General features: G+C 39.2%; 2 protein-coding genes across 15 annotated transcripts in view; one reads left to right on the top strand and one right to left on the bottom strand.

The window, feature by feature from the left end:
* Positions 1-25339, top strand: part of TRPM3 (transient receptor potential cation channel subfamily M member 3) — a 797133-nt gene that overhangs the window by 562428 nt on the left and 209366 nt on the right. For all 14 annotated transcript variants that reach the window (XM_060153439.1, XM_060153443.1, XM_060153441.1 and 11 more), the window contains exon 6: positions 7847-8018. In XM_060153439.1, the coding sequence (XP_060009422.1) occupies positions 7847-8018 (172 nt within the window). The remainder of the gene's footprint in view (positions 1-7846; positions 8019-25339) is intronic.
* On the bottom strand, positions 23931-24384 carry LOC132522875 (transcription and mRNA export factor ENY2-like). The gene has a single exon (XM_060153433.1). The coding sequence runs from the start codon at positions 24283-24285 to the stop codon at positions 23980-23982; it is 306 nt and encodes a 101-aa protein (XP_060009416.1). The 5' UTR covers positions 24286-24384; the 3' UTR covers positions 23931-23979.

Below are 25339 nucleotides of genomic sequence, written 5' to 3' on the forward strand. Positions count from 1 at the left end.
AGTGTTGAGTTTGGATTTGGACATGTTGATTTCAAAGTTCCTTTGAAATATCTATGTGAAAATGTCCAGCAGGATAGTGAGAAAGATCTGGTTACCCGCTTAGATTCAGAAGATATCTGCATATAGATGATAATTAAAGCCACTGCAGTGGATGGATCACTACATACAGCAGAGTATGTAGAGTGATGAAAAGGAGGGCCTGATGATATCCCGGATCCTGGTGATAGCCAATATTTAACGGTTGAGCCGAGGAAAAGCAGCCTGCGAAGGAGACCAGAGGAAGGGCTAAGAGGGAGGAGCAAAACCAGGGAGTGTTTTAGAAGCCAAGGGAAGACTGTGTTTTAGAAGGACGGAGTGAAGGGCAATGCCAAGTACAACTGAGAGTCTAAGGAAGAGAAGGACTTAGAAGTGTTCATCGAGTTGATCAAGACAGACATCATTGGTATCACTGGTCAGAGCTGTTTCAGAAGCATGATGGAGGATCAAGCCATATTTCAATGGGTTGAGGAGGAAAAAAAAGAAGTAGAGATGGCAAGTAGAAACTACCTTTTAGAGGTTTGTCTGGGATGCAGAGAAGGGACATGAGGAGCCAAAGGGAGCCATAATTTGAGGGATTTTTTTCTTCAAGATGGGAGAGACCTGAGTTTGTTTATAAGTTTATGGTAGAAATGGAGTTAGGGTTGGAGAGGAGATAATTAATGAAATAAGTCCTAGAGTGGCCCTGAGGTGATGGGGTCCAGAGCTAAAGGGGAGATTAACCACCTGTACCCTTGTAACCGAAGGAGACGAGGAAAGAATATGTAGGCAGAGAGTTGATGGCAGGATTTTGAAGTTTAGCTGGAGGTTTATCATTTATCACTGAAATTATAATAACAACAATGATAATATCAACACAATTGTAGAGTTTAATAAGTATCGGCATCCAGCTAAGCACTTTACACAGATAGTCATTTAATCCTCATAATGGCACTCAGAAGTTGCTATTTTTAGTATCACTATCATCCTTCCCATTTTACTGATGGTGAAACTAAACACAATGAGATTAAGTAGCTTTCCCAATGTTATATAACTAATAAATTATGTAGCTGGGATGTAAACCTAGGCCATCCAGTTCCCCATATCATATTCTTACCTATTATGCAATATTACTTCTCCATATAAGAGCAACTGTCATTTTTTTGAGTTCATATGTGGATCATTTCATGAGTTTTATATCTCATTGAATCCTAAAAATGACCCAGTGAGGTAGTTATAATCATTATTAATCTCCATTTACAAATGGAGACACTGAGACCAGAAGGTAAATAACCTGCCTTGGGTCATCCATCTGGCAAATGTGTAAACACAGGAGTCAGATCATCTGCCAAATGAGGAGAGATAGTGTTTGGGGTCAGATGTATGAGGAACGTGGAGGATGGTAGTCATAGCCCCAGTGTAGAATAGGAACCAGAACTGATCAGAGCCTAGGGATGGAATGCCAGGCAGCTTAGAGGACCAGAATGGGGCAGAATGGAGGTCATGAAATTATGATGCATCAGTGAATCCAGAGTAGAGGGAAGAGAATATGCTTTGAAGTCTCCAAGAAGATAATAATAATGCAGTATTATGTTAGTTATCTATCACCATATAACAGATTACCCCAAAACTTAACGACTTTAAACATTCATTATATCACTGTTTCTGCGGATCAGGAATTTGTGAGTGGCTTAGCTGGGTAGTTCTGGCTTGGGGTCTCTCGTAAGGTCACAGTCAGGATGTCAGTTGGGGCTGCATCATCTGAAGGATTGAATGGGGTTACAGTACCCGCTTCCAAGATGACTCACTCACATGGCTATTGGGAGGAGTTTTCACCATGTGGATCTCTCCAGGAGGCTGCCTTATTAACATGGCAACTGGCTCCCCCCAGAGTAGGTGATCCAAGAGAGAGTGAAGAGGAACCCTCTTATGACCTAGTTTTGGAAGCCACACACCATCACTTCTGTTTTATTCTGCTTAGAAGTGTGTCACTGAATCCAGCCAGACTAAGGGAAGATTTTCAAAGAATTTCTGAACAAATTTTAAAATCACCCCACTGATACATGGTGATTTCTAAAGCAAGTAACCCCTTTCAGAGCTCAAGGCCTTTTCCCACAACCAGTAGGCCTGTATCTGAATGGTACACAGTTCACCTCTGGACAGGGCAGAGGGAGGCGAGCCTATTCGAGCAGAAAGCCTGAAATGTGGACGGGGCAGCTCTACAGCCCGTGAGGTGAAGAACACATTTTCAAAGTGCTGCAAAAAGATGCAGTTGTTTTCCTGTGGATTTGAGTGGGAGTCACGCAGCTAAAGTATCTGGGCATTCTTTAGAGATGGATCCCTGGGTTTGCTGGTTTCTTGTTTGGATTGCTGGGCTGAGAGTCAGCATCTGGGTTTCAATATGACCCTGCTTCATACCTAGACTTGCAGCTGAGCTGCCTGAATAGGAAACAACAAGCCAGTGTTCCCTCTAGCTCAGGCCTTGCTATGATTTTGAGGATACACAGTGCCTTTTTTTTTTTTTAATTTCATTCTCTCATTCCCCTTGTTTCTTTACCTCAGACACAGGTTGTTTCCCACTTCTCTGCAGTATACCCTCATCCCTCCCAGAAACGCATGCCTGATCTGAAGAGTACCTTGCCACTCCTTTTGTGTCTCTCTCTCCAAAGCACAAACCGCATTTTACTGCCTGCTGGTGCCTTTCCTGACCTCTGTGTACTATACAGTTCCGGAGAACTCATCTGGAAATAATCTGATCAGCTGTCAGCAGGATTTTAATGCCCGGCTGAGTCACTGACAAAAATGTCCAGCAGCAAAACCAACCATAATATCCTTTATAAATTTAAAATCAGGCTGGGTCCTCTGTCTTTCCTCTAAATGTCTCCTGCCCTGTAAAGGAATTTAAGGTCTACATGCGATTTCTAGGAAACAGTGAGGTTAGTGGGGCAGATCTTGTCAAGACTCTTTACTTCTCTGAGCCTCTATAGTTTTGTCTTTAAAATAAGCATGAAATGGATTAATCCATGTAAAAGTGTCTATCACAGTGCCTGGCATACAGTAAGTAGTCAAAGAATGCTAATTTTCTTCCTGCCTAAATTATAATCATGGTGCTATTAGGAGGGAAAGAATGACTCAGTGGGCTACACATCCCCTACCCTGGTATTGCCTGGGGCAGGTTGACACACACCTCACCAGGTAATAACGTCTGGGATTGCAGAAGGCCTGTGATTGATGACTCAGAAACCTGATTTAACTCAGTTCAGTTCTGTTCAGGAAAGAAGTCACAGATACCCAAACTGCCCTTGCGTCGTGGAAAGCACCACAAAATGGAGGAGACCCCAAGATATGAGCGAACTAATTTTTTTGTGGCCAGCACACACAGAAGGTCATTGTTCTGTGCTAACTTGGAAAAGGCAAAGTCTGTACAGACTGTACAGACTCAATTTTAGAGGTAGAAAGCCTTCAGAATTTATAGTCAAATCCTCTACCTTACAGATGAGAAAACCACCCTCCAAAAGGTTTCTTTTGATTAATATATTTTGAATATTTATTTGAGATAAGATGCAAGATTATATGTCTCCTCAAACCAGTCCAATACTTATCACATACATTTCCTAGAGAAATTCTGAATGGGTGTGTGAACGAATGAATGAATAAATTTGAAGACTTGCCCAAGTTCACAAAAGTAGTTAGGGGAACTAGAACTTGAAGTCCCATCTCCTGACTGCCTACTAAGTACTCCTGGGTGAGACCAGAACATGCATGAAAATAGCTAGGAAAACTCCAGCAGGTGTCCTAGATCAGCTCCCAAATGATCGATTTCAGCCCATCCAAGTAAAATAAACGCAGCGCGCTGCACCAACACACAAATGATGTTCAGTTTCTCCGCAGTGTCTCTAGATCGGTTCTCTCCTGGCAATGATAATGGCCCTACAAGTATCTTATATAAAGGCCCTCCACCTCATTAACTTCTTGAACAGCTTCTATTACATTCCCTCTTTGTTGCAAAGTCAAGGTACACAGAGGCCTTAGAACTAGAGCTTTACCAATCAGCCAATACAAAGCGTGTACAATAGATTAATGAGTGAAATACTAAGTATCTAAAATCCATTTCTAAGCAGATTTCCCTTCTAGGTATAGATACCAATGTAGTTACCGATCATGAAAGATCACTTGATATGTAGTCCTTTCAGACACAATTCAGTCTTTCCCAACCCAGATTCCTCATTTGAGCTACAAAACACAGATAATTATTTGAATGACTCTCTTCTCAGTTCTCTCAAGGATGGTACATAACATGGACCATCCTATATTCTTAGGAGAGAAGGTGATCCATTACATACAATGAATACTGCAGAGCATTAGGGCTTGATTCTCCCAGGAAACACTGGCTGAGAAACGTGCTAGAGTAATCTGTATACCTACAGGTCACAATTGTTCTTGCTATGCAAACATGCACATGCACACACACACAGACACACACATACACACATTTCCAAAAAAGTCCTTTTTATGTTTGCTCTTAACAATAAAAGTTTTACATTACCTCTAAAATTTTGTCAGAAGGAAAAATTCATTTGTATTCATGTGATACAAAGGCATTATTTTTTTCTATTTGAAAAACTTAACAGGAAGATCAGCAAATCTTTTGTAGAAATGCAAATTGTAACTTGAACAAAAAGAGACTGCTGGTATGTTTGTTATGAAGAATATTAAGTGTATTTTATAGACAAGTTAGACCAAAATGCATTCCTCTGAAGTATTTGGGAAGTTATTTCCAACTTTGCAGTTAATCAACAAATATTTCCAGAATATCACCGTCTTAAATGACCTAGGAGGACATGCAAAAAAAAACCACTTTGCATATTTTGGCAACTGATAAATTTGTTTTCTTTACTCATATTGATTGATTTAAATCCCTATGTAAAACAAAAGTGCCTGAATTGTCTCCCATCGTTTCATGTTGGTCACTAGTTTGCAACTGGAAAATCAGTTTATAGTTGTTAAGCTAAAGCAGGACTTGAGAAGAAATTCACATTTGTAGATTGCCTACTAGGAGCCAGGCATGGTGCCAGGTACTTTGCACATATAATCTCATCTAACCCCCATGAGGTAAGTAGTTTTATCATTTCTCTTTTACTGATTAAAAATGTGAGACTCAGATTCACACAGCCATTGACAGAACTGGGATTCAAAGAGATTTCCATGCCTCAAACGTTCATGATTGTTCCAGGATTCAACATACCTTCCTCCAATGATGACTGGAAAATAATTTAGGACATTTAACTTATTTTTTGTATTTATATCTTCCATTATTCGGCAGAAAAAATCCCTGGCAAAATATAACTACCTTTAACTTACTTTAACATAAGATCCAAAGAAATGGGGAGCAGTAAGATGAAGACATTAAAATTCATGAGTGACGCTGTAAACTTGATCCTCTTATCATGATTAATTCAAATGTACCGTATTCCCAAAGAGCTGGTGCACCATGTTTCACAAGAAACGAAGGTCAAAACTCAGACGGCTGAAGCACCAATGTCCTTAGAATCCTGTGGTGGGGGAAACAGATATATAGAATATAGTCAGATGATTTAATTGTGTTCTTTTATTCTCAGATTGTGGTGATTAAGTCAGATTGACCCAGAATCATTTTCACTCCTTTATTTGTTTGAAAACATCACTTTCACTGGTGGTCTTTAATTAAGCTCCCAAGAATTCGAAAACGTGCCCCGTATCTCATCTAGAACAAGTGTCTGGAGTTCTCCATCACAAATAGTTTAACCTCTAGAAAATCCACTGTCCCATGCCCCTCACAGAACTGCTTTGGGGTTCCCTCCTTCTTGGCATGGAGCCTTGGGGAACTGCCGTTAGGAAAGAGAAAACAGTAACCTAAAGCTTTTTCTTTTATCCAAAAGTACAGTGCAGAGGTACTTTAAGAATAGGAGAAAGTCTTTCTGCTAAGCCTTTTTCAACAAAGCATTAATATTTATTAACTTGCACTCTGTTATAGAATGAATGTTTTATGATCAAAAATGCGTAACAGCAAAATGGGAATTTTAACCACAAGCAACCTACTCTTCCAGTGATAAAAGAACTCAGGATGGGGTTAGCCAACCACTCTCTCTGTAGTTCAGGGGGTACTCTCATTCACTCATCTAGACAAAGGGGTAATTGAACACTGCTCCATGTGATTACTGGAAACAATAATCACAAATTTATAGGCTTCCTTTATAAATGAGAGCCATCTAGAATAAGCTGTGAATTAATGGTATATTAATGGTATATTAACAAATAGGGACATTTATTAAAAGGTCTGAAAGATATTTCAAAAGCTCAGAATTACCCATTTTAAATTTAGATTAGATCAATTCCCAAACAATTCAGATAAGAGGGAGTTTTTATTTTTCAACTTTTAATAAAAGCATGTCTGTCTCAAGTCTTTTGAATTAATCCATTCACTATTCATTGAGTAGATTCTGTTTGCCAGGCATACAGAAATGTGGGGTTTTGAATCAGCATCAAGGTGTAAAATATGGCTTTTATGAGATCTTTTCTACTGATGCTGTCTTTACTGAATCACTTTGTAATTCCTTTAGCAAACTACTTTGCTAAATTCCTTTAGCAAACTACAGCTTTGCCTGATGAGTTATTATATACTTAAAATGAACAAGTGCATCTCAACTCTATAATTAATGTATACACTGCATAAAGGCACAGAAATAAAAGTCCCTTAGCATTTATTTCTGTCTTGTCAATTTCAGTGATACAGTACCGAAATAACTGTATGGACACCGTGTAACAGTGAGTTGGTTAAATGTTCCTTTTCATAGTCTTGAGTGAAATTTCTGCCTAAATGTTTTAGGAGTAGATTTCCAACACGTCATCTTGTTTCCATTGTGTCTAAGCAGTTTGGGAAAGGGGAATGAATAAGCATAGATTTTGGAATCAGGCAGACCTGGTTGTGATTTCTGGTTCTGAGCGTGGTAAACTCTTGTAAAACCTACTTAATCTCCATCTCTGTTCCTTCATCTACACAATAAACATAACAACATCTACTTTGCAGGATTGTTGCAAGGAGTATAGATAATGTATATAAAGCAACTGGCGCACAATAGGTTTTGTTTTTCTTTTCAGATCAAAAGTCTGAAAGACCTTACTAAGAATTGTTCTGTTTCAGGTAGTCTGATTCACCATGAAATTAAAATAACACAACAAAAATTTAAGACGGAGATGAACATTGTGAACCTGATTTTTATTTATATCATGATACAGTTATTTTACATTCAGCATTTCCACTTAAGGTGTCTAATAAGACACCTTAAGGTGTCTTAAGGTCTGTTTAAATAACAGACCTTCAGACTGCTGAATGGGCTTGACAAAGAAGATCACCCCTGACCCCATTCTCCACCCTCCACTCCCCATCCTCCACTGTACTCCAGAATCATGGTTGCTCTTCTCTGCCTATTAGATGTATGGACATGAAGGAGAGGAGAAAGAAAGAAACAAAATAGCTAAATTTAAAAATTATTTTTGGTTCATCAGCATATAAACAATCAACTTCAAAATGAAACAGACATTCACTTGCCAGTTTTTGAGTACAGTGAAAGCACAAACTCTCATTTCTGTATGAATCCAGAAAATTAATGGAATACTTACTATAAATCTTGCTTCTACCCAAAACAGTATTAGGAGGAGGATGTAGACTATCCTTTCACTGTACCAAAGAATTGATTTCCCTTCTCTCTCTCTCATTCCTGTCTGTCTGGTTCTCCTTTTCATATTTTTCACTCTTTTCTCTGACTTTGCCCCTTTTTTTGAAATTCTGCAGGTTGTCCGGCCATATCAGACCATGTCCAATCCCATGAGCAAGCTCACTGTTCTCAACAGCATGCATTCTCACTTCATTCTGGCCGACAATGGGACCACCGGAAAGTACGGAGCAGAGGTGAAACTTAGGAGACAACTGGAAAAGCATATTTCACTCCAGAAGATAAATACAAGTAAGTCGGCTACTGTTCCCACTCAGCCTTCAAATAGGCTGAAAGTGAGAAAACTTGAGCAGATTTTGAACACAGATCACTTTCTACTGGGCCAATGGTTAGAATTAGAGGAAGTCATCTAGAGGAGGATGATTGGAGGCGCAATAAGTGTTTACACAATTAGTGGACTCAAGCTCATTTATTATGTGTGAAAAATTCAACCCTGTCTGGGGTTTATAAATGCAGATAAGCTTTTCCTTCCAAACTTTTGTCTACATCTTTTACACAATACTCTAAGGAGGAAAAGCACCCTGGAGAAGTTTTTTTCTATTTATTAAGCTATTTTTGGTGGCTAAAGAAAAGAAAAAAAAACAGGTTTTGATCTTAGCATAGATCTGGCTGTGCGAAGGCATTTCCAGGGAACTGACATTGTCTAAACTAAAGCATAATGTGTAACCATGTTGATGAAACTAATTCTGTCTCTTAATTTTATGTATGTATTCATTCACTGTCTCTAGATACCTATATATTTAGATATATGTGTGTATTTATGGGTACCACATAATACTTAGCCCATAGTTACACTGAAATGATACTATTAAGTACTTATGTGTTCTATGCAGTATTTATCGTATACCCATTTAACTATGAGAAGGTAGCATTGTAAAAACAGCAGTGCTCCCCAGCACACTCAGTGGCTTGCATTTAAATGTGGTAGAGGTATGAAAATAATCTACTGACCTTCTTCACAAAATAAAATTCAATTTGTTTTCACAAAGTAACACATGGCTTCGCGGCAGGCTCAAGCTTTCTGGTAATTGTATGTTCCATCAGGGAAACTTGGATTTAATTGATTAAACTTTCAAAGCCTGCAATTCCAAGTAACAAAAGATTCTCTTTGGCTTGATAAGCTTTCAAAAATTCAGTGTAATATGATTCAGCCTGTCCAAATGGCTTTTCTCATCTCCAGTCTTTTCTCTGCATCTGTCCCAAATGGATCTTGCTTGCTCTTGCCACCTTCCTCCCAGAGCTAGGATGTCCAACCTATCAGACCACAGCTTCTCTTTCCTGTACTCTCTTTCTGGTTCCACGTTTTAGGAGCTACTGCTGTTTAAGCAGTCAAGTTTCATACCTTCATCTTTTTCACAGAGAATTCTGGAATAATAGATTTTGGTGTAGGCCTGAAGTCAACATTGTATTAGAAAACTCTCTTCTAAGAATCTTCAACTATCTTTGGAAAGAGAAAACACAGGGTTACCCAAAGGTAAACATCTTTTGGGGAAAAAAGAGTAGAAAAGACTAGAAAATCCATCCAGAAACCAGCAGAGATCCAAAGTAACAAAGCACTGTAGCCAATGGGTGGTAGGTTTTGTTAAACTAAAATTGAATTTTATTACAATATTTGACAGGAAGGACAAAACTCATATCATTAATATTATCCATTTAGGTTTTTATAGGCTACAGCATTACTTGTTTTACACCAGCAGGTTAAGAATGAGCCTAAATAGGAGTAACCTGAAAGCTGAAGGAGACGGGAGCAGGGTAGACAAAGAGCAAATGCAGGGTCAAGTTCAGTGCTCAATAGTGAGACCAAATTTGTCCAGACACACAAAGCATGCCATTGTGCCAGGTCCTGGTGGCAGCTGGGCCAGGTATTTGTTAGTGTTAGGAGGAGAGCTAGGTGTGCGGTTGCGTAAGTTTAAACACCCAGCTACGATGGTGCCAGCAGGAGTTAAAACCCAGCCAGGGCTCTGTCTGCCAAGCCCTGTGCCTTATAGGTGCCCGAGGAAAGGATACTCTTTTCTAATTAGTCCCAGAGGGGACATTGTTTTGTAACCTTTGTGCCTGGGGAAGCACCTGTCTCCAAAGCTCACAGAGTTGCTATGCGTGGGGATTTCCCTGAAGGGGAGGCTCATAGACAGTGGCCGGGCCTCCGTGAGGAGCAGAGCCCAGCAGCATAGAGTCCAGGAGAAGGCCAAGGCTGGTGGTCAGGGCATCAGGGATGCTGGAGGAGCCAGGACCCCAGGCACATGCCTCATGCCACTCGTGTGACACTGGACCCTTGCGAGCACATCAGGGCAGGTAGTGGCATGCAAACACATTGCCAAGTGAAATCCCAGTCAAGGGTCTAGGGCGCAAAGTAGGGGATAAACACAGACCCAGGTTCCAAGCTGAAGCACCAGGTCAGAGAAGCTGGCTTGAGACTCCTAAAATGTTCCGAGTCCACAAACAGTATTAGGCCTCGGATCTGGGGTAGAGGCTGAGCCCCTAGGTTGGGTTAAGTGATAGTAGCTGGAACAGGATGGGGGCAGAGAGAGGCAAATAGTCATTGCAATCGTCATAATTTATAAACACAATTTTCCTCTTTGTTTTGGGGACTGTATTTGAGGCTTAATAGGAATTCACAGACTCCCATTCAGTGCAAATAATTAAATAAGGAGAAGAAGGTTAAAGATGCCCAGAGGAGATCCCTGAGGTCACAGGAAGTTATAAGCTCAGGGCCAAGAATTTGCCACAAGCTGTAGTGAATGATGCCATGCCTTAGCTCTTCTACCAGTTCTATCCTTGAACTTAGTAGTGGGAGGGTGACCAACTTGTCCCAGTTTCCCAGGGACTTTCTCAGATTTAGCATTGAAAGTCCCATGTCCCTGGGCCACCTCCATCACAGGCAAATGGAGATTGCAGGTCGCCCTCCAAGTCAGACTCAGGAGTCATTAGTTCTACTTCTCTTTTTACTGCATTCACCCCACAAAGCAGGGAAGGAGCAGCGAGGGCCTCAGAGCTTAAGGGGTGGCCCAGGCTCCGGAAGTAGAGTAGGACCTTGAGATCTCCATTCAGTTAGCAGTAAAGCAAAGTGCCCACTGAGAACCTGGAAGTCTCCAGAATAGGACTGACTGAGAAAAAAGGAGGAAAAGTTGACCTGGTTAAAATAAGAAACAGCAGAACTAAGAACATAGACCTTTAATGTAACTCTCTGTTCTAATCTGAACACTATTTTTTTCTTTATATCATAATTAGTGATAATGTAATTCTTCTTATTAAAATAAAATTTTATTCTATAACAATTCTAAAAATCTCACCTACTTCTTAATTTCCCTCTTCAAAAGTCTAAGAAATCTAAAATACAACAGGGGAACTCAATTTTGGGAAACCCCAATTTAGCCTCCTGAAATTAGACCCTCCACCAGGATACCACAATAATACTATCACCACCTATTACACTTAGCAGACCCTGGAGGTGTCTGAATACACTCAGCATTTTACTCATTAAAGTGCCATTCCTCTTCATCACTTAGGGATGACATGCATACCATAGGATTCTTTCCACAAGTCTATTTCTTGCATAAATAGCATAATCTTCTGAAGAATATTTTCAAGAGAACTTTAAGCCCTTTCTCATCAACATGACAATTATGAATAATAAAATATTATAAGCACCAGCATCTTAGACTTTTCTCAGCACTCTGGCATCCATTATCTCAACTCTCCCCTCCCTCCACTCATTCTTGCTGTTAACAGTCCTTACTGAAGTGTTGTCATTGGTTACTGAAGGACTTCTTTGCTGTTAAAGGAGAATCCTTTCCTACGTGAGCCACTTAGGAACACTCTTCCATCTGAAATTTTCTAAACTTCAAATTTAACATGCAAAGCCTCAAACAATCCCCATCATGCCTTTAGCAAACAAATATTTCTTGAACTCCTATTATGTACCAGTCATGGTTAAGGTCTAGAAAAGCAGCAGTAGATAATTCATTGAGCTTATGTCAAGAGGGGCAGAGTAATAAGTAAATAAGTAAATAGGCAAATATATGTAGTAAGAGAGCTGTTAAAAATAAAGCAGAGGAAGGGATATATGTATGTGTCATGGGTACACATGTCTGCATGCATGCACATGTGTGTGATGGGAGCATAGTTTAGATTAGATGATTGGGTATGGTGTAATATATGAGCAGAGACCTGAATGAAGTGAGGGAGCCAGCTCTGAAAAGAGCATTGTGGAGGGAGTGAAAGCAGGAACAAAGACCCAGGTATTTGATGAAGAGTATGACCTTTGTAAAGAGTTGAATTTTATTCTGACCGAGTTTTGATCTGGCAAGTTATAGGATCTCCCTTGTGGTTTAAAACATCACTCTGCTGTTGTGTGTAGAGATCCAACTGACGCAGGGGGCAAGATTAAAAGCAGGTAGATGTTTCAGTAGGCTATTGCCGTAATGCAGGTGAGAGATGACAGTGTTTTGAATTAGGGTGACAGCAATAAAAGTAGTAAAAAGCGGTTGGATTCAAATTTATACATATCTGTTTTCTTAACTGATCTTTCTTTTAATGTGGTAAAATATATATAGCATAAAATTTATCAGTTTAACCATTTTTAAGTATACCGTTCAGTGCTATGAAGTACGTTTACATTGTTATGTAATCATCACCACTATCCATCCCCAGAACTTTTCATCATTCCAAACTGAAACTCTGTACACATTAAACACTTTTATTCCCTCCCTTCAGCCCCCGTAACCATGATTCAACTTCATGTCTTTATGAATTTGTTCTAGGTACCTCACATAAGTAGAATCATACGATATTGGTCCTAAGATACATTTTGAAGGTAGAGCTCAAGAGAACTTGCTACTGAGTTGAGCATTCAGGGGGAGGAATAGACGCATCAAGGATGCTGAACAGTCATCCTTACAGACACCAGTATATTCTTCAAAGAATGGGGCTAGTGGGAACCCCTAAGGAGTAAGTTTTTACAGAAAAGGGAGTTGAGGACTAATCTCTGGGGAGTTGAGACAAAGTCCTTGAGAAGGAGGGAGATGATGAGATTCAGTGCACAAATGAAGAACGTGGCCATAGGTAGAACAAGAAGAGTTTCATCCTGGGTAGCAGGAGGGAAGGCAGAGTTTATGTGCACAGATGTAGGTGGGATGGAACATTTTCTGCTGGGAAGATCAGGTAGTTCTTTATAGATGCTTTCTATATCTGAAGAAAATAATACAGGAGGTCATTGGCTAAGAGTGTGGAAAGGGAAGAGGTGTAGAAGATTAGGGAGAAAATAGAAAAAACAAGTGTAGAGCCTGGGAGAGTGAGCTGACTAGGGAAATGTAAGACTGCCCACTTGATATTTGTGGTCGTAAATTTACAGTGGCGTGAATCATCAGGGATGTGTGTTTTTTTCCAGGCATGTTCAGCTTGAGTAGTAGAATAGGCAGAGACTTGGGTTGAGAGCCTGTTGGGATTTTGCTAGGCAAGTAGAAAAGAGGAAGAGAGAGGCAAGGGAGTGAGGCTATATGTACTCTTTACACCTATATCCCAGGAGTATTGTCAGTGTCTGGATGAAAGCAGTGCTTTCCCACCCACATCTGTGCCCATTCACGAGAACATAAAATCATTCATCTAAAAGATCAGAATAAGGTGCAGAGAAGTGATTAAGAGAATTATCAAAGGTGACCCACACCTTTAGTTAGTATTGCCAAGCATTACATATGTTAAGTTCAAACCATTTAAGTAAACAAAGGTTCATAATAAGCAGTTCCTCATATTTATTTTATTGTTGTTTACATATTCATATAAGTTGAATCAAGTTAGCACAATGCTGGGAACGTAGTAGCTGTTCAATAAACACGTGTTACCTGAAAGACTGAATACCAAGGGACTGCTCCAGAAAGACTGAATACCAAGGGACTGCTCCAGAAAGTAACGTGTAAGTAGCCTGATGAACCTATAAAATCCCAAGCATATTTTCTGCATACATTTTTGCTTTTAAAAAATTTCCAAAAAAATTAGAGAATATTATAATAACCCCCATAACTATCACCCAGACTCTACATTTATCAGCCTATAGCCAATCTTGTTTCCTCTATGTATATAACCACCTACATCTTCTTCCGGGTAAGTTTGAAAGAAATCCAAACAGTGTATCATTTCATCTATAACTATTTCAGCACCAAAGCATTTCTTTAACTTGCGTGGGCCACACGCAAGGTAGATTTTTAAAGTATTTCCTTAACTTAGTAGCAACATAATGGAAAATACTGATCCAGGTATCCTTTAACAATTCTTTCAAAAAAATAAAAATTAAGAACTATGTTATCACATGTTAAAATTTATCTAAAATTTTGATAATCATTTTTTCTTGTCCCAAATTCTACACTAAGCTGGCCAAAAAACATTTAAAACAAATATTACCTTGCAGTTCTTAAAAAGGAAGATTAGAAAAATCCCCAGCAATTGTGGCTTTTTTGGAAGCGTTTGAAGGGAAGAACATAACTTTTGGGAAAAAAGGAAGGCTTTGCCTCTTGCCAGTGGTATAAGCTGAGAGAAACAGGGAGACCTGGGGGTTCAGATCTTCATGGCTCTGTGACCTTAGGTAAATTACCGTATTTCTCTCAGACTTTGTTTCTGTGTCTGTGAACCAGGGATGATAATTTTTCACAGTGTGGTGATTAGATGAGTCAACCTATGAAAGGATTCTGGCACGTGGCAGTTCAGAAACACTGATTCCCTTCCTGCCTTCTCGTTGGCACAGCGGTCCCCTAGTGGGAAACCATGTTCTGTGTTGATATAGCCTGATGGGCTGCCATAGATTCCAACCTGAGATCCAGACGTTCATTCGAAGCCCATCAGAGTCTAGGATGTCTGTCAGAATATCTTTACCACAAAGCGAACCTGTCTCTGCTTGTTAGGGAAAAGCCATGGATCTCTCGGGTTACAGAAAGGGTCCAAAGAAAAAAATGAGACTCAAAATTATATTCTGAAACATATTATCAAGCCTCTATTAACATTACTTCTTAAAGAGTAGTTCATTTAAAGTCTTGATCATTGAAGCAATAAACAGAAAACTCATGTTTTTTCATTGTTGAAAATATATTCTAAACTGTAGTTGTTCCTCTTGCTTGAGTGAAGAATGTAATGGAGAAAATTTCTATTTCTTTAGAGAGTCAAGCTATTCTAGTGTCTTGGAGCAATCATTATGAATGTCAGTTAAGTTTGCAGAGAACTCTGTTTGGTGGAGGTGTTAGAATTTGGGCTAAATGTGAATTGGTCCCGAATATATAAGATAAGATTTATATGTCAAGTTTAGATTTGGGCCAATATCAGATTTCCTTCTTATAATTTACTGTTTTGTTTAAAAAGGAGATTGGAGGAAGAGGACAGAAATCTAGTTTGTTTTGGGCTCTAATTGATGAAAGTGCTATACTCCGTTGTGTTTGAATTTTATTTTAGGTTTGGCTAAACGCAAAGTTTTATTTGGATTACATATCTTAATTAATTTGTGAACATTAACTTTGTAGGAAATTTCATTATGAGGCTAGAATTTTCCAACTTTGTCATCTTCATACTATAAAGTGAAATCTATGTCAGACTAAATCTAGTCTAAGAGACTCTGTCCCCATGGTAGTCATTATAGATACACCCATTCTGCAGTACTAATGAATGGGGATGTCTGAGTAGGTTTAGATTTTTGTAACCATTGCTTTTGCCACTGTCAGGGTTTTCTTGAAAGAGAATTTGATGCTCTGCATTTTCTTTGCCCCAGAGTAACAACTGACATTTGAGCATAACCTCATCTAATGAAGCCACAAAGAATACTTTCTCTAAAGCAGTAGATTAAAATCTGCTTGGCAGTTCTAAGCAAACAAGTAGCGGAAATGATCACAGAATTCATAAAACAATCAAATTTGGTATTTGAGGATATTGCTATTTAGAATTCTCTGGGAAAAAAGAACAGATGTTTTGTTATGCAGTCCCTAAGCGAGTACACCAATTTATATATGACTGTGTGCTTACTCACACAAACTAACAAAAAATAATAACGATAATAATGTCACCCAGTAGCACCGAATGTCATCCCTGATAAGTTATGCTTTATGATGGGAACAGATGTTTCTGATTTCCACTGAGTAGTTTGGTATAGGAGTCCCATGAACAGGCTAATCCATAGAGTGATAAAGTCTCATGGGTTCCAGGACATTTTATTTTAAAAAGATCATCTTTGTGATGTGACACTCATCAATTTACAGCATTTTGTTTCAGTGAAATTTCCATAATCAGAAAAAATACTCATGACTGTATCCTTGTTCCATTACCACCATTTTTTGGTGATAATTCTTAAACATGGCTGTGGTAATTTTCAACTAAGGTGACACTGCATCCCGTAGGAGGTCTTTTAAAATATCAGAGGGGTTTGGTTGATACAATTTCTGGTGCTCCCAAATGACACAGAGAGGAGGAGGGAATATTAATATTCTACCTTGTGCAGGACGGTTTCATATGCAGAATTGCCTGGACCAAATGCCAATCCATCCCTTAGGAAACACTACCCTGTATGTTTCCTTGAGTTTTGTTTTTCTTTTTTTTTTTCCCCAAATCTTTCCAATAGCCCACACCTGATGTGGCAGGGCCACACACTTCCAAGATACTCTGTTCTAGTCTAAAGACGTAGAAAAAGCAGCAATCGTGAGCCAGCAGTGAGATTTAAAATATTGAACAACCTGTGAAGACTTTAGTGTCCTCAATCCACATCATAGGCTGGATGTCAGCCCTGACATGTCCTTCAGATCCTAACATCCCTTGCTGTTGGGAAGTTCTCCCTTATATCCAACTTCATTTGCTCTGAATCAGTTCTCTTCTGGGTGAGGACCAAAGTCATCGTCTGTGTTAGAGCTCTCAGCTTATTTGAAAACTGTAAATGGACTTGAATTGACCTTTCTGCCATAATGGCTGTAAGGAAGCTGTTTTTCATTTGAAGAGACACACTGACCTGCTTAACAGGCAGAACTGACTCAAGAAGTAAATCAGAATTTCCATTTCGGCAGCACCTGCTCTTAGCACCACTGCTTTGTATGTTTCAGGCTCAGTGACTCCAGAAATGTGCTCAATGCTGGGGGCTCTACTGTCAGAGTCCTTGATGTTCAGAGAAATCCTACAGTCCACCGTTATTAGCTGATTTGGGGGTAGAAACAGAAGCCCAGAAATGTGGTTGCTTTACCTGCAGGCCCCTGGAGAGCCTACTAACTAGAATTCATTGCCAAGGGAATATTTTAATAAACCAAGGTTCTAGGAGAATAAAACGTTTGAAACTGAATACAAAGAGACCTCTAATTTTTAATCTATATATTACTGAGAATTATGTTGGAAATAAGGGAGCAGGGCAGTAATATAAATCTTGAGTGAATGAATAAATTCATGATGTAAAATGCCATAAAGCAGTGCTTTTTAAAAATTCACATTTCATTTCTAGTATATGTCTCTCATTTCCCTAGACTGTAATAGACCCCTTATACGTATTAGTATTTTTCTCTTGTTAAATTATGAAGCCAACTTACCCTGGAAATTTGACATAGATTATCTAAAGAATACTACTGACATCCTTACTATTAAATCCTTACTATTTACCAACCTCTCTGATACCAAACTAGAGTTAATGTCATGCATAGTAAGTGCTCAATAAAGAGTTGCTGATTTGGCATGAAACAAATTTTAGTGATTTTGACCCAGTCATATTATTATAAGAAATGTGTGAATTTACAATTTCCAAAAAATTCCAAAAATATTTTAGCAACAGCAGCATTATTGAAATAAGCAGGTAGCTTCCTGGGAGGCTATTTTAAAGGATTGTAGTCATTTATATATAAATAAATAATTTGTATCATAAATACTACATAAATTATTTATTTTTATTCTTATTATGACTGTTAAGTAAGTCTCATTTCTTTGTATTTATACCGAATACAGAGAGACGAAGCCTGAGTGTCAACAATAGCACAGAGAGGGAGGCATATGACAAAGGGAAGGTCTAAGGTATGAGTCACATCAGAGTTTCCTTGGAAAGTTTTCCATTTTGGAGTAAGTTGGATAGCCATACAGTAAGAGGTTAGAGTTGGCATGGAACCATCGGGTCCCTTGCCCACTATTGACATTGCAGACCTAGCGGGACACTTTTCCCACTGAGCCTTGTTACAGCTCAGGACCATTTTGCATTCACTAAGACACAGGTTCTGCTGCTGTAACAATGACTCAAAACAATGGATGCCTCAATGAGACAGGAGTTTATTCCTTATGCATGTGTTATTCTGAACATGAGTCCAGGCCTTTTGTGGTAGCCTCACAATGTTGAGGACTCAGATTTCTTCTTTCTTTTGCTCTGCACATCCCTGTTTTCATGGTCTGCGGGAACTCACTGTCACATCTACATTCTGCTCAGAAGGAATCAGGAAAAAGTCATGACCTGTTCCCTTAAAGGCACAATGAGGAAGTCATATACAGGATTTTGGCTTACATCCTATGTGCCAATATTTGGTCACATATTTACACCTAGCAAAAGGGGGATTCAAAAATGTAGTCTTTATCCTGGGCATACAGCTAAAATTCTATCACTATGAAGGAGGAAAATAGATATTAGAGTACAGCCAGCACTTTTTGCCACACCTTTCCAGCATAGCATTACAGATGGTTATTAAGAATTGGCTGGAGTTGGCACATGAGGTAAAACATACCTGCCATTCATAAATAAGGTACACCTACATGTTCTAGTGTGTTCATTGAGTAGCTTTGTCCATAAATGACTCCTGTAGCATATGCTTCATATCATGCCCTTTCACTCTTCACGTGTGTGTTTGTTAGTGATATGTAGCTGAAGAGTCTTCCACTGGTTCTGGAAATTGTAATTTCCCCTTGAAATGGGATTGAGACTAGCTGTGTAAAATTATATACATTACTTTAGACCATCCTGGTTTAGTTAACTTTTTAGGTTAACTCAAACAGATCCTCCTAGCCTCAAAGTAATTGCATAGGCTCTACTATGCATAATTTGTGCACATTCCATAATGGATCCATAGCCACATATTTTCTTGCACATCATTTGTAACCTTTAAATACCTAAATATTAAAAATAAATAGAAGAGATTCAATTCCGTGTTTCTGTGACATTGTACTTAATATTAATTTTTCAAAGATAAATCCTAGGAAATAATTCTCATGTGACCTACACAGGACTGTACTCTTGGTAACAGGCAGGAGAATGGAGATTGCTCGCCTCTCAAATCCTTCCTGAAGGGGAAAGGTTGTAACTGGGCCTTGGCCCAGTTGGGGAAAAAGGACGAGAAACCCATCTTAGGGAGTAAAAAAGCAGCAGCGCATCCTCCGACTCTGTTGAGGAAACGTTTGAGGAGACCTGGAAAGCAGATGCATTTGTGAGGGATTTAAAGCTGTTTTATACCAGTTATCCAGTTTGACATTCCTACATTTTATAACCCCTAAGTGATAAGTAATAATTTGGCAAGATACAGCTGAAAGGCTCTTGAAACCTTGGGAATGCCTATAAATATATAATTAAGAGTATTTCCTGACACTGACAGTTATAAAAAGATTAATTAGTAGAACTTCTCTTAACAAATGGTGAGCTGGGTCACCTTGTTTTAGAGACTGAGATACATGTGTATTACTGATCCAACCCTAGTTAGTTTTTCTTTTGATTTCAGCTTGTGTTCCTCAGTGAAACCAAAAAGATAGAGCTAAAAGCAGTTGGGGTTTCTTTTCCATCTTAAGTGAATAAAGCCTACGAGGATCTATTGCCGTACAGATTTAATGAAACCACAGGCCAGCACTTTAAAAATAAACCTTGCCTTTCCTCTCTGGGTATTCTTTGAATAGAACAGTTTCTTGGCCTTGTTTCTGTCTTGCCTATATCTTTTTCCCTCATCTTTTTATAGTACCAAACTCAGAGGTATTGTGACTTTTCCATTCAGACAAACTAAGCTTCTGTAGAAAATAGATTCAATGTTTAGAAACCCCATTAGAAAATAGTATAAATAAATTCAAAGAACAATTGGGAAAGCAAAGAAAATATTTGCAACCATGACAAAGAGCTTATTTACATAATAAGCAAAGGGCATCTACAAATCCTAAAGGAGAATCCTGTAAGAAAATGGGCAAAGTATATCAACAGGAAAATCTTGGGGAAGAAAATACAAATGCTCAGTTTCACTCAAAATTAAAGAAATGGGGCTTCCCTGGTGGTGCGGTGGTTGAGAGTCCGCCTGCCAATGCAGGGGACACGGGTTTGTGCCCCGGTCCGGGAAGATCCCACATGCCGCGGAGCGGCTAGGCCCGTGAGTCATGGCCGCTGAGCCTGCGCATCCGGAGCCTGTGCTCCGCAACGGGAGAGGCCACAACAGTGAGAGGCCCGCGTACCGCAAAAAAAAAAAGAAAAATTAAAGAAATGAAAGCTAAGACAACAATGAAATTTTTTTAACCTATCAAATTGACAAAAAACAGAATTTAAAAATATCTGGTGTCAATAAGTGTGTATGGAAATCTGTACTGGAGGGTGTGCAAATATGGGCAACCTTATGTGGAAGATAATTTGGCTACCCCTATTAAATTTTAAATGCACATATCTTTTGGCCCTGTAATTTTACTTCTAGGGATTTATTTTATGCATATTTATTGCCATATTGTTTATGGTAATAAAAATGGAAATAATTCAAAGATTCACCAACAAGTGACTAATTAAATTATATGTAGACATACAGTGAAAGACTGTGAAGTTATTATAAATAATGCAATAGCTCTGTTTGGGCTCCTATTGAAAGATACCCAATGGTAGTTTTTATGTCCTTTTCTTAAGTTAAAGCCTATTGTACAACAGTAGAACTGTGTGTTTATGATCACATTTATGTTTTTTAAAATTATGTGTGTGTGTGTATATATGCTTACAAAATATCTTAAAGGACACAGATGAACAATTACAGCTTCTAGAGAATGAGACTTGAGGTAAGGGAAGTAAGATGAGAACTGACATTTTCCACTAAATACCTTTTAAAAACCTCTCAGTGTTGTTTTTTGACAATGACCAAATATAGCTTTTATAAAAGGAAGGAAGGAAGGGAAGGAGGGAGGGAGAGAGAAAAGGAGGGATGGAGAGAGGGAGAGAGGAGGAAGGATGGATGAAGGAAGAAAACTTTTTGGAAGTAGTCAGCCTATCCATGTTCAGTACTTTCTTCCCACAAGTGTATGTTTATCATTCTTGACCTGTGGGTAAGGAGCCAACACAGCTGTGTTTGACACACCTCGATTTCTCTTGCTCACTGAGTCTGCTGGCAATTCTTTGCTTCATCTAAGACAAAAGGAAAGAGTCAAGTCAGGAGACCTAATGGAAGAGGCTGGTTAAAGACATGCCATGGAGAATAATATTCTCAAATCATATAAAGGATGTGTATAAAACAATAAGACAACATAACAGGTTTGAATCTTATATTTGATAGTGGCTGGAATCAGAGCCAAAATTATCTTCCCTGTTTGGAGTTGGTAAATGACAAAATAGCCTAAATTTATTCCCAATCCTTAGCCATAACCAGGTAGCCTAGTATAATGGGGCTCCTGAAAATGCCCTACTTCTATACCTCTACCATGAGCACAATTCAGTAGAGCTAAATTGTTCATTTTCCTTTTATTAGGCTCTTGGGCACCCCAAAGTCCAGCTCCCCTCTCCCTGGATCCTACTCCCCGTGATGGAGTAGGCTCACACACAGCTCATTCAACAGCCATTTCATGTTGAGTATTGTCTGTGATGCTCACACTGGAAAAAATGGCTCCCACTATATTCTTGACTCCATTGTACTCTTTAGATGCTTTGTATGGAGCCAAAATACATGTCAGAAGTTCGTCAGCTTTTCAAAATATGGCAAGAACGAGAACTCAAAATATCTGTCATCTAAAATAAGTAGTGATCGCTCCCTCTGTTTTTTTCCCCTTGATAGTTCTTCTGTTACTCCACCAGTATTTGCTTGTGTGCCTACAATATATAAAGCACTATAGAGGTGGCAAGATAAATAAGACATAATTGTGCACTTGAAGAACTTAGAGTTTTACAAATAAGTTAGCAATAACTAGCTATTTAGTGCTATTCTAAAACTTTACAAGGAATAACTGATTCAATCCTTACAACGACCCTATGAAGTGAGTACCATTATTATTCCCATTGGCCAAAAAGAAAACTGAGGCACAAAGGAGGTCAAGTAATAGCCCCCAAGGTCAGACTGCTAAGAAGTGGCAGACCCAAGAAGTCTGCCTGCGTCCATGCCTCAGCTGTTGTGCTCCACGTGCTCTCAGTATGCAAAGGGCTGCATTGAACAGCAACAAGTGTCAAATGCCCTTGCATGATACGAAATACAACAGGAATTCAGACAGAAAGCATTTCTGGATGGAATGTTCATGGGGGCGGTGTAGTCAAGGTATTCTCAGGAAGATTTTGACAGATGGAATGTGGGCAATGGATTGCAAGCCATGCGGGTGAAAGCTTTCAATGTTTAGAAAGGTAGTGCACAGCATGTGGTCTAATTACATTTATTTTACTTTCATTAAATTGTTTTTCCTATCTTCATAAGCAAAATTTCAGCTGCAAATATAAATAAGGTCTATATGCGAACTAGGCTTAGTTTGTTTCTTTAGGAAATGCGATCATCAAGATCATAAGGATAAGATATAGATGTTTCACTGTTTCCCTTTTATTGACCCTCCTTAATAGAATGATGTAAAGGTAGAATATAGTGTAATATGATAAATGGAACATTATTGTGTATACATAGATATAGATATATAGATGGGGCAGAAGCAGAGCTATTCATACTCATGGGATTCTATATATCCATAACTATATATTATCATTGGTATTTTATATATATATATATTTCACCTAGTTCATTGCCTTCATTTTCCAGATAGGAAAGCCCACTTGGAGAAGGTCAATCAAGTGTCCTACCTAAATTCATACAGTGAATTAACTGGCACAGCCTTTACCTGAACTCACGACTCCAAACTCCTAACTGCTACTCTTTGCTCAGCATTGTCATTACCTTAGTTTGGGAGGTACTTCTCTTATTCTGTTTAACAAAGCACCAGGGGAACTCAAATATGAAAAGGTTCTCCAGGCACCTGAGCAAGGAATAAAAGCAGGGCACTTAGGATATCAACGTATTTGATGCAAGATCCTTAGCCCTTTCTTCTCCAGTTTTTCCCCTTGAGACCATTTCTCCACTGCATCTTGAAGAGTAAGCAAGGAAGTATCAAGAGAATTGGAATCACAATCAACAGACACTGGATGTTCAGACATTTCCATTTTTAGCCGTGCAACAAATCAGCAAAAATCTGGTTGATCTGCACTAAAATGTCATTTAACTTTTGTTCATTAGGACTTGGTAACTGTGGGGGGCAAGAAAGAAACTAAAAATACCAGTGTGCTATTCAGTCTGCAGGAAAGACACAGCTAAGCCAATTTTGTGCTTGGTTCCTTAAACAAGCGCTTTTGTGGTAAATTTCCAGGAGGGCTTGTGTCATCAGCTCTTTGAGGTTTTGCTCCTAATATTTAACAAGCTGTCTAATTGTTGCACAAAGTGGTGGAGTGGCCTGGGGAGGTGTGTGCTCCCAAACTGAATTTATGTTCTCAGGAAGGTGCTAATCAGTAACTTTCTGGAAAATGTACAGTAGTTACTCTTGGCTTGTTACTTTTTTTTTTTAATTCATGAGATATTTATTAAAATAACACATTTAGGGAAAAATCAATACAATTGTATGCATCATTACTGAAAACTGTATACCATCATACAAAAAAGGATTTTATTTTGGGAAATCGATTCCTAATTTATGGCAAGTTCCCCCCCACCCCGCCCCCACTGCGTTGGGTCTTCATTGCTGCATGTAGGCTTTCTCTAGTTGTGGCAAGTGGGGGCTACACTTCATTGTGATGCGCGGGCTTCTCATTGCGGTGGCCTCTCCCGCTGCGGAGCACGGACTCTAGGCACACAGGCTCAGCAGTTATGGCGCATGGGCCTAGCTGCTCCGCGGCATACAGGATCTTCCCTGACCAGGGATCGAACCCGTGTCCCCTGTGTTGGCAGGCAGATTCCCAACCACTGTGCCACCAGAGAAGTCTGGCAAGTTTTACTTTCAGAAATAAAACCACAAAACAACACAATCTAATTCAATCTTAAAGGCTGGCATGCTGAGCAAGGAATGTTCTTATTCTTTGTAGGAGCTCCTTCTTTACACTGTCAGGTACCAGGGCTCTGCCTTTTGGTGTGATTTCAGCCACCGAGTCATCAACAGTAATGTGTTCTAGTCCTTTTTCTTTAATTACCTCTTTACAGTGTGCCTTCAACTGATCCTTCCAGCCACATTCAGTTAATTTAGCTCTCAGCCACTCTTTGAGGCATTCTCTTTCTCCAGTTTCTATCAACTTTTGGTTAATTGCTTCTCTCATCTGCGCATCTTTGTTCATCTTGCTAGCCACCATCACCGCGGGCAAGGGCTGTCCCTTCCCAGTGATGAAATGACCCTTGCGCTGACGACCATTACCTACCACACTCTTCGGCCGCCAGGACCTAGACCCTCCTTGGCTTGTTATTTTGTAAACTATTGATAATCCAGAAGAACCAACCCTTATATTTTGTGCTTCAAGTGATATTGCTTTGTGTTTTCCCCAATGAGTACATTCTTATGAAGAGGCAGCCCTGCCAGGTTATGGGCACTGAGGAAATTACCAAGTGATGTTTTATGAAAATTGGGGTGAGACCCTACTATGCCTCTCACCAGCCAGCTATCCCCTGCCCAACCAACAACCAACAACTACCACCCCAAGCTGTGGCTGCTCTAGAAGTCTGGCTTGATTCTAGGACACTAGGGCTCGAAGACCTAACTCAAGGATCTGGGCCCCTCTGTAAATGCTGTTTTAGGGAAGGAGCAAAAAGGGGCAGAGGCAGATTCTCCTGAGGCCTAGATTTGAAATGAGATCCCGCCTGAGTCATCTAGCCTAAAACTAGCTTGTTAGTAAGTTAACAACTCCAGAGACATTACTTACCATTAAATTTCTCTCCCAGTTTGGGATAGAATAGCCAGAATTAGTAGGAAACCTGTTATAATGAAATGTCTTTGACGACTTTTTTTTGGAAGATAGATAGATAGAAAGGTAGGTAGATAGATAGATAGATAGACAGATAGAAAGAGGTATATGATAGAGATAATATGTGACAGATAGATATAGATATATATGGTTCTATCTATCTATCTATCTAATTAGTCATTTTCTTGGCCCATGAGAGAAGAGAGGGAAATGTGGGGATCTCTTCAGTAAATAACATGAGCTATGTTGAGTGACACATTGGCAATGGTTTCAATTCCCTTTTAAAAAGAAAAGTTAAGTACATTAGCCTCTGAAAAAGTACTTCTTTTAGGTCAGAAGTAGCTAATTACCTGAGAATAAGACATGTATCTCTAGAAATCAGAAAAAAAAATGTTTTTAAAGGGAGGGAGGGAGGAATCCAGTACTTATTCAGCCTTGGAAGACATAA

Source organism: Lagenorhynchus albirostris, chromosome 7 (genome assembly GCF_949774975.1).
Source record: "Lagenorhynchus albirostris chromosome 7, mLagAlb1.1, whole genome shotgun sequence".
Taxonomy (NCBI): domain Eukaryota; kingdom Metazoa; phylum Chordata; class Mammalia; order Artiodactyla; family Delphinidae; genus Lagenorhynchus; species Lagenorhynchus albirostris.

Excerpts from the sequence above, each read along its gene's own strand:
- LOC132522875 (XM_060153433.1), bottom strand. The coding sequence starts at position 24,285 with ATGGTGGCTAGCAAGATGAACAAAGATGCGCAGATGAGAGAAGCAATT.